Genomic DNA, 10,019 nt, shown 5'->3' on the forward strand with positions numbered 1-10,019 from the left:
ATGGGAGGAGAGAGATAGAAAGAGAGAAAAACGACTGAACGAGAGGGGAGAATAACAGGTAAGACTTATTCATGGGAGTTATTCTCCGCAAGAATAAAGAAATGAATAACGACTGGTTGCCATTCGCCAACATAGGAAAGACTAAGGACTATAACTTGTTGATTGGCTATTCTAACTGCTTGTACGAAGAGTTGAATTTTATTAAGTCTTTTGGTGGTGACCTAATTGTATATATTAGTATACAATTAATATAACGAGGATACCGTGCGATTTACTTAAACTAAACTATTTAAGAGAGTTCGGATCTCGTAATTTAAGGCCATATTCCAGCAACTAGAGGTAGTAATCATCTAGCCCGACTGAGTTTGGGCAGAGCCTCCTGTTCTAATAGGGTTAACATGTTCTAGCTTGTTGTCTTCTTTTTTAATCGTTCAAGAGCTACTATTTTTAGATACAAAAACACTTAGGTTCTATCAAACTTTTAACTAATATAGTACGATATCTAGGCTAAGCTTTTTAAGTCATGTGTGTTACGAAACTATTGACCCAAACTAAATGCTACTAAGACCTGCTCTAAGTTGTTGGGTTAGAATGACCAACCACACCACCGATCGATTAACAAAGTTGAACTGCTGAGTCAAGCCACCAAATAATTTTTTTCTCCATAATAATTGTTTGAGATTAAAAATGATCTCACGACCTCTTTAGTCACAGGAATGGATATCACCAACTCTTATAGAGTTAGTTATTTTAGTATGTTATCATCAATTAGCCCGTGCAATAAAAAAATATGCCACTAATCAAGTTTCATTGAAATAAGGGTTTTGTCAAAAATTATACTTCAATAAGCTCAAATGTATTCACTTATGGCACTTTTATAGAGTTATGTGGCTTGATACTCGTGTCTACCTAAGTCTAATGAGTTAAGTGTGTATCTACTAATTAAGCCCTTAAGCGAAGATTTTCATTAGCCATCGGGAATTATAACATTAAGAAAACCAAATTTCTATTCATTAGGAAATGCATCCAGGGTCTAAAAGATACTCAGGAAACTTAAAGGAAAATTCAATTAAGTTAACTTGACACAGTAGAATTTTCAATTCAACTAGTTACAAACTCAGTGTGTGATATTTTATTTTAAATTTTTTGAAGTAAATTTAAATATTTTGAAATTTATTTTAAACGCCAAAAGTATCAAAAGAAGTTATAAAATGACATGGGGAAGAGGGCAACCCTTACACAAAATGGTTGATCTGCCACATCATTTTGCTGGCGGAAGATATGGGTAAATATATATTGACTCAATCTTTTGAGAAGGTCAATAATGCATCTAACCAGGTCACAAACTTAACTCCAGACTTGTTGCGACAAATTTAGTGACAGTTATAAATCTACGAATTTATCGGAAAATAATGTATCGATTTTATAAGGACACTTATAAATGTACAAATCTATTGGTAAGCAGGGTATCAATGTCACAATGACTTATTTAATAACTCTAAATATTTAAAAATCCTTAAAGAAAAATGGTACTTTAACTCTCTATTTTAGAGAAATACTATATAATTTTAACTTAACCCTTCTAGAATTAACTAAAATGCAATCATTATATTTTGAAAATTTTGTATATAACACTCTGCCTTATAACGAAATTGTAGTTTATATCTTATATTTTTACTATTTACAAATCGAGTCCTCCGGTTTAGCTAGAAAATGTTTTGTTGTTAAATCTGTTAGCTATACTTAATTAAACCTTTAGATTAAGTTAACTATAGTAGAAACGTAATAAACGGTTTGACTACCCAATTTAACCTTGAAGTACATTATAATTTTGAGTTAAATGCATGTATCAAGGAAGGGTTCATTTAAAATAAGCTCCACCCATTCAAGTTATATTTTAGAAATTTTAAGCTGACTTTTTTCATTACCACAATTTGACCATTCTTACATGTTACAAAGGGTTAGAAGAGAGGGAACCCTTTTTTAAGTTCTTAGAAACTTGTATGCCAAACAGCTCCATCAGTTTCTGCACATCTCTGATGGACCTCATCCATCCTCTCTGCTGACTTGCAGATGCCGCTGCAGTTCCAATCGAAGGATGCTCCACAAGGATTCCCAGCTTGTGCCTTCCACTCACAGTCTGCAAAACTTTCACTTATTAGATTTGTTCAAAAGTGTAAAAGGATGGAGTATGTAATATTCCGGAGGGATATAGAAAAGCATGATAGATGTTGCAAGGATTCAAGCAATAAAGATTATGCTTCTAATCTTACACCATAGTGAATACAAAGGATCATGCCACAGAACTTCTAATCTCTCTCTCTAGTGTTGTGAGACAACCAACATCACAATATATAACTAAACAAAAGAAAAATATGGATCTCTAGATGCAGCATCGCTATATCCATGCAGCTCTTTACACGTGCATATCAGGTTACAATGAACCAAATATCTTGGAAGAGGTTATTTTACACGAAAGGCGGATCAAAGCAAGTGTTGGGTTGAATCATGCAATCACCAAACATGAAAATGGATCTCCAAAGCTTCAGCTGACAAATTATAAAGTGCTACAGGACTAATTGCAAATCTATTCTAAATTGCAGAAGCAGTTTCAGTCTGATGCTTATACTGCTGTTACTTCAGATGGTCATGGTCATGGAACTGGATGGACTGATCAAGTGGTAAAGTTAGAGTGAATTGATTTTCATTATTGGTGTTGGAGTAGGTTCGGTGCTTTATATTTTCAAAGTTTGAATCAAGGTATGGTATAGATAAGTTCTCGAACTCAAAGGAAAGATACCAATTGTTGATAGCTCTATAAAATCTAGATATGTATAAGTATTCCAAAGTACTCTTACAAGAGATACTACTCTGCAGTCTCTGTAAACCCCAGGAAGTATGTAGATTCAAGTCATTGAATGTAACTTAAAATCACAGCGATTTTGTATAAATCAATGCTTTGTATCCTAAGACTGAGCAGACAGATTCTGGTGACGGTGCCAAAAGAGTTATGCTTATAAATTTATCATGCAACTAGGGGAGGCAGAAATAGAAAAGGTACTATTTTCTCTTCAAAATGATGAACATCAGGTGAGCTAGTGAGATAGGGAGATTAAGTATCCTCTCAAGTATCAAAGATGACTATTTGGTGTTTACTTAGAGGCTCTAACTCTACATTATCACAATGTGCTGCAGAATTTTCTTAGAGTGACATTTACCTGGGGGAGTCCCACAACAGAGGCTCCTCTCATCAATATGCTCAACATCGAGACCAATAAACCAGGAACCCAAAGAAACATCTTCATTAGCATATTTATGCAGAATATGTCTGCAAAATAACAAGACGGATAGGTTTAGGGTGATCAACAAGTGCATTGTAGCAACTAATAAATGCAGAAGCCAGATGACATTGGGCTCACCGGTTAACTGATATATATGTAGCCAAATCTTTGGATAGGGCATACAACTGTCCTGTTGCATGTCTAAAGTACCTGTTTCCCTCCTCGCCAAACTTCCAATATTCTGGTTCATGATACTTGAGTCCTCTACACATATTAAGGATTTAAACTTTATGATAGGCAAAATATTGTAAGATGTTATTGGAAATTTCCTGCAAAAAGTATTGGTGTCAAAACTTTTACTTTTTTGCAAGAACTGGTCCAGATTTCATGCAGCCAATATAAATGCGTGGTTTCGATCTGTGGCGTGCTAAAGTGAAACCAATTGAACCTGTTGCAAGAAGAGTAAGGAAATTAGAGTCAATGTAACATATTATAAGAAACACTGCCAGGTGGATAAAAGTTATAGCTTATTAAATTCATGAGTAACCAACCAATATTGACATGCACATCATCATCAACTTTTATATAAAAATCAGCATCCCAAATTGCTACAGCAGTTGAGAAGTATACTTGAGTCTTTGATGACAGCTCATGGTAGCCTTCAACATGGTTCTGCAAGGTCATTAATTTCATAGTGTGAGAATCTCCATAAGAAGTTCCCAGATAGGCTGCAAAACTAATGTATGTAAAAAGGAAAAAAAATGTAGCATGCAAGGAAAACTAACATAGATGAACATACCAATTTCAAGAAATCTTGGTGCCGCTCATCTTCTGCATCAATAGTACGGTCTAACAGACTGCCAGGAGTTGCACTACAGCATGAAAATTTCCAGCAAAATATATTAGCAATATCTAGAAAAAATAAACTACTAGAATTCTGATTAAATTGACACAAACCTGTGGCCAATGACAAAGCGGATGACAATTCCCTTGTCTTTCTCTAGCCTTCTTAAATTTTCACCTAGCAATAAAGAGTATTTGAGACTAGAAATATTGATTCTCATAGTACATGCATTTAGCTAGAGAGTGTGACTAAGGTTTACCACAAGGCATCCAGGTTTCCCTGATTGAGTCTCTACGATTTCTGCTGCTGAATGCAGTTATGATACCCATGACAAAGAAGACTTTTGGTCGTTCCTTTGATTGAGTGATTCCTGACTTCACAGCAATTGGAGATCTACCCTGATTACTGGCCCCAGCAGCTCTAGCTGCTGCTAGTTTCATCTCTAGATTTGATATTGTTTTATCTAAGGTCCTGATATAGAAGAACTTGGTCGTCATATTGCGATGGTCAAAAACTTTAAATTGACAGCAGTTGCAAAATCTTCGTTATCTTAACAATAATATTTCAATACTGTAGAATGAGACAAAAGACAATGATTCCAAAGGAAGATAGAGGTTACATTATCACATCATGAGTTTGTGATACTTGACTAAGTATATCCCCTTCAGGAACGGAAACCTCCTGAAATAGAAGAGATAAAATTATGTCAGCATAAAATAGCAGGCCAGAAGTATGCAGTGAAGTCATTAGATACCATTCATGCTTTATCTAGCTATATGAGGTCATGGTAGATGTATGTGCCAATAAATGCTAAGAACCACAATCACAAAGTAAAACTAATACATAATCTCCAATACTTTCATGGTAGCTTTAGCAGTTCTATTTTACCTTACCTTGTTTTCACATTCTATGTAAACTTCAGATAGTCTAGCTCGAGTCCTTTCCACTATTGAGTCCTTTCCATTTACTTCAATTACCTCAGGAACAGTCCAAATCCTGTCATATACAAAAAAAGAAAAAGCCTATAACATTGACAGATCACACAAGAAAATAGATATTACACAACTTTGATCAGAAACAGACAAGTTCTTAATACATAAGAAGAAAATTTATATGAAAAAATCATAACCAAACAATTTACCCTTGATTCTAATTTATTTTGCAATTGGCTGATTTCTCAGGAAAGAAGCTCAAATTTCCAACTCAGCTACACAGCATTATTGAAGATAAAGCCAAATCATTACAGGCACAACCATCTCAACATACCAACGACAATAGATGTGAATATACTTGAAGCAAAACAAACAAAGAAATAAATTTCATATCAACGGATTGGTGATGTTATCCTCTGTAACCTATTAAGAATATTTGGTTCTTTTCAAATCACTGTCATGCAAAGTGTAAGGTTTTCTATGTAATTGGCAATATGATCAAAATAAGATATATGTGTTTCAAAGTCTATTTAAATATTGTACAACAACACTAAGCAGTAGTGAGGAGATCTAATTCATTCTTTATTCTAATCTATTCATTCTTAAGCAGCAAATGCTTGTGCAGTAACAATTAGACTCCCTCTATTATGTGTCTTCATGTAGGATCTTCATCAATGCCACTCTAGTCCAACACATTTTTACCTCTCCACATGTTTAATCCTAGTCTATTAGGATTCTTACCCTTCCATTGCAGTGCTAAAGAAACTTAAAAAGCACAGAAGCGGAAATGACCAAATATTTAGCAACTCACTTTGCATGCATGTAGACACCGAAATGAGTAGAAGAAATAATGAGATCTAGTGGCCAGGGCATGACATGATTATCTTCCACCCAATTGATAGTGGCAAAAGAAATGAATGCCCTACAAATTAGACTACCATATCCAACAAATACCTTGTGAATCCTTTCTTTTAAAACAAATTTAACAAAGTTTTGCAATCCTCATGAAATATTCCTATTAGTGGCCCCTCAATGCAGCCAACTCTTCCAGTGAAGCTCCCATGACTAAACTCTAGCCCCCATTCTCAGCTTTCAGTACAATAGCAAAAATGCAGTCTACCCAAAAGCAAATTTGCTGCAGAAATTGTGGCTAAAGCACAAGAAAGCAACATTGGTCGACCAAAACAAAGACCCATCTCGTCAAAAGGCACCAAGTAATGTACTTTTACACAAAAATAAAAATTAAAAATAAAAAATAAAAAATTTGAGACTCATCTCATCAAAACTCACCTGTTAACCACGCAAAAGCCCAAGAAGAAGAAGAAGAAGCAGAGCAAAGAGACCCATTTCGTAGAAACTCCTCCTACCACCTTGTGGTGCCTCGCTCCCATCGAATCCTTCTCCTTCTCCTCCCTTCTCTAAAACGTCCTCCTCTAGCCTTCCTAAATTGCAGTGGAACCCAACTCACCTCCCCGAAGAGTGGATAAAAGCTCTAAGGTTTGGGTTACAGTTGTGAATGGCTTGGCATTGGCGAAAGCTTCCACCTTTTTCATTAATGAGATGTGCTTGGAGTTTGTACCTCTATGAAGCGGGCATTTGGCAAGGAAGACAGAGGTATATACTTGTAAACTAATATCAAGTGGAAGGAGAGAGGGTTTGGGAATGGGGGGGGGGGGGAATAGAGTGATATTCCCAGAATACCCCTCTATGTCAGTGGCTTTCTTATCATTTTTTTTGAAAAAAAACATTTGTGTCCTTCTTTTGGATTCTGTGCCTCTTTTGACATATTTATTCGTACTCCAATGGTGTCCACGTGGTCCCCACCTTCGATTTCCGAGTCATTCCTCTGCTGTCCTTTAAATTATAGGTTTAACTGGATGGAAAATTTTCGCACCGAGTTTTTAGCTGAACGAGTAATTTGACTATTTTTTACGATTTAATTATATTTATCTTTTTAATATAAAATATAAAACTGAATGCATATATTTTATTATAATAAAATATACATAATTTATATTATTAGAAAAAACCCCAACTCTACGCATCAATCAGTGTAACTATGCGAGTTATGAGAAAAATTAGACTCACATTTATTGTTTTTTATATAAAATAATTAAAATTGGTTAAAAGTTTAACAGTTTTAATAGAAAATTATTTTTTATTATTAAGAAGTTAAATTATTATTTTTTTTAAAATTCAAAGAGGAATTTTAAATTTTGATAGGTAAACATATTTTTCCTGAAATTTAATAACTTTAGGCATTTTAATAAACTAATAGAAAGAAAAAAAAAACAATTTATATACAAACAAGAATGCTAACAAAACGCTTTAAATATTAGCTGAGACTCAAATTGGCATGGCTCTTTTGTGTGGTATGTTTACTTATACACTTAGCTTAAAAAATTAAATACTTAAACACTAAGCGTTGTCAAGTTTGATACTTAATCTTGTATATAAAGCATTGTCTAAATTAATAATTTTGGTCGTATATACATCACTCGTCTTTTCTGTTTAATAAATTTATGAGCAGCTAAGAATTATATTATGGAAAAATAATCTTTTCACTTATTTTAATAAATAAGGTTAAAGTAACTTTTGTTCAAATTATAGAGAGTAAACTAATTTTATTTATTTATTTATTTTAGTAATTTAAGAATCCATAAGTTATAAGCTAGATAATGGGATAAATCAACCTGATAATTAGGTTGGACAAGTCGACCAACCTTTTCATGCATAGAAATGGCTTACTTCGACTTATTCAATTTAAGTCGTTCTTGCAAAAAATTAAACTCCAATCCTTTTATTTAGAGAGATTTGACTTCAATCGAGTGCTAGCAGTTGAGCGTAACCCTTTCAGTCGTGCTCTAGTAGTACTCAATCACCTCATGTTAGGACGTCAAAAAAGAAAATAATATATAGATATTAGGAATTTATCTCTTTTGCAAGGTTTATATTTTATTGACACTGTATTTTAAAATATTCTAACTATGTTTAGAACGTTTCTATGAGCATATATATAAATGATTATGAAGTATAGTTAGTTATTAGAATTGGAGCAGATCATATGGTCGGACCGGTGAATCGAGCATTAAATTGGTTTGATTTTGTTATCAAATCGGATAAGCTATTGATCCGATAAAACTCGATAAATCCAGCAATTTGTCCAGGTGAATCACCGGTTGAATAATAACCTAGTTTTGTGACCCGAACTCTATCTGAATCAATATTCGGCCCGATTATAATAACTATGTTATAAAGATTGATGAAGAAAATCAAAGTTTGAATCAATAAAAGATTTTTGCCTTTGGCATTTGACTGCCCTCCCTATGGTATTAGGTTTTCAAACTCTCATACAATTTCAAAATTTCTAGTTTATTATGATGACTTCGTGGACTATCTTTTAGAGCTACTTGAATTCTTTATAAAAGAGGTATCTAAGGAGGTTTTAATCTATCTTAGAGAGTTGTCCATTATTATTTTTGAGACTTTTGAAGAACTATAATGACTTTGGATGGAACGTGTTGAATCGCTTTTAACTCTACACATATACATTAGATCTAGAAAAGTTGCTTCTCGAAGATCACAGAGACGAAAGGATTGAGATCAGGAAATTGATCACGAGAAGCAATTGTTTGGTTTGGCGAGCAATTTCATTGCAATTATTTTTTTAATTAGCAGCATTTAGGTTGCGGAGACAAAAATATCAACCTCGAGGGCATTGAGGTCAGGAAACCGATCACTAGAAGCAATCATTGGGTCTAGCGAGCAATTTAACTGCAATTATTTTTTTTAATTAGCAAGGTTGAACTCTTAAAAAATTGAGTGTATATATTTTATTTATGCGAGACATATTTTATTATAATAGAGTGTATATAATTTATATATGTGATGCATACTAAAGTTTAAAGCACATTATTGCTAATAAAAAAAAATATACTTAAACTGAAAAAGAGCAGTCAAAATATTACAAAAAATAACTAAAAGAGTTTATCTAAAACGAAGCTAGAATTCAATGATCTGGCAGTAATTAACATTTCTTTTGTTCAGAGAAAATGGCATCATATTTTCCCGTACTCACACTCGTGCTTGACTAATTAAGTCCTGGGCCGAGGAGTTTGGGCCACTGTTGGAACTTAACAAGCATAAACTAGTTGATTACATGTTAAGCAAAGCTCATTAGTCATTATATTACATATAATGACGCCGTTCGAGTTATATAAAATCATTAATTTGCATGTACACACTGTACTATATACTCTAATATTGATTATGGATTCGGCCAATTAATTAATAAAAAGACAATAGGTTTTCCTAATTCTCTCTCTCTCTCTCTCTAAAAAGGGTTTTGCTAACCCTAATTATGAACTAGCTAAAACTAGTCTTCTCTAAACTTCTACCCTATTTTTAGATTACAGTTTGGATCTGTCCTTGGATAATAATATCCTTGCTTTGTTATCTAACTAGATTAAGTTTTACGTCAACTAGTTATCTAGCCATCAATGTTAAAGTTCTATTTAGAAATAATTGGCTCCATGTCGACAGTCTGCTTAGTAACAATAAAGAAATTTAAACTCTTCTCGGACCAAAATTTGATTTAGTATTTCAGCATAACTATATTGTGTATCTTTAAATCTTAAACCTGGGATATTTCTTCTACGTACTCTTTTGATAATAATTTCAACAGCGTAATTCACTAATTAATATTTCTGGCTCTACGTACCGAAAGCAACAGTTCGAAGCACCAAACGTCGATCAGTATCCCAGTCAATATATATATATTGACGTCAAAGGTTTTTCCGAGATTTGCTCCTTGGAATCGGTCGGTGGACGGTGGTTAATTATCTATCCCCGTACTGCTATCTATCTATCTCCTTTGTGGGTGAGAGGACCTCCGGCCCCACGGCTCACCGTCCCACTCCGGCCGGCTTTGCGAACAATAATTGCACCCTCCTCCAAATCTTG

The 10,019-nt window shown here is 33.9% G+C and overlaps 1 protein-coding gene across 1 annotated transcript; it reads right to left on the bottom strand.

Annotated features, from left to right (window-relative positions):
* Positions 1-1,895: 1,895 nt before the first annotated feature.
* Positions 1,896-6,751, bottom strand: LOC140789440 (beta-1,6-galactosyltransferase GALT31A). The gene is made up of 11 exons (XM_073139146.1): positions 6,348-6,751; positions 5,019-5,121; positions 4,745-4,806; positions 4,385-4,596; positions 4,239-4,302; positions 4,081-4,153; positions 3,833-3,953; positions 3,642-3,729; positions 3,420-3,545; positions 3,219-3,328; positions 1,896-2,140 (listed from the first exon to the last, which is right to left on the bottom strand). Exons 1-11 carry the CDS (start codon positions 6,446-6,448, stop codon positions 1,992-1,994), a joined length of 1,209 nt encoding a protein of 402 aa, XP_072995247.1. The 5' UTR covers positions 6,449-6,751; the 3' UTR covers positions 1,896-1,991.
* Between the last annotated feature and the right edge of the window lie 3,268 nt (positions 6,752-10,019).

Source organism: Typha latifolia, chromosome 5, assembly GCF_019914945.1.
Source record: "Typha latifolia isolate L0001 chromosome 5, TyphaL0001v2, whole genome shotgun sequence".
Lineage (NCBI taxonomy): Eukaryota > Viridiplantae > Streptophyta > Magnoliopsida > Poales > Typhaceae > Typha > Typha latifolia.

Coding starts and splice junctions, on each gene's coding strand:
- LOC140789440 (XM_073139146.1), bottom strand. CDS start 6,448: ATGGGAGCGAGGCACCACAAGGTGGTAGGAGGAGTTTCTACGAAATGG. Junction 5,122..6,347: donor GGCTTTTGCGTGGTTAACAG/GTGAGTTTTGAT, acceptor TGTATATGACAG/GATTTGGACTGTTCCTGAGG. Junction 3,329..3,419: donor ACATATATATCAGTTAACCG/GTGAGCCCAATG, acceptor GTTATTTTGCAG/ACATATTCTGCATAAATATG.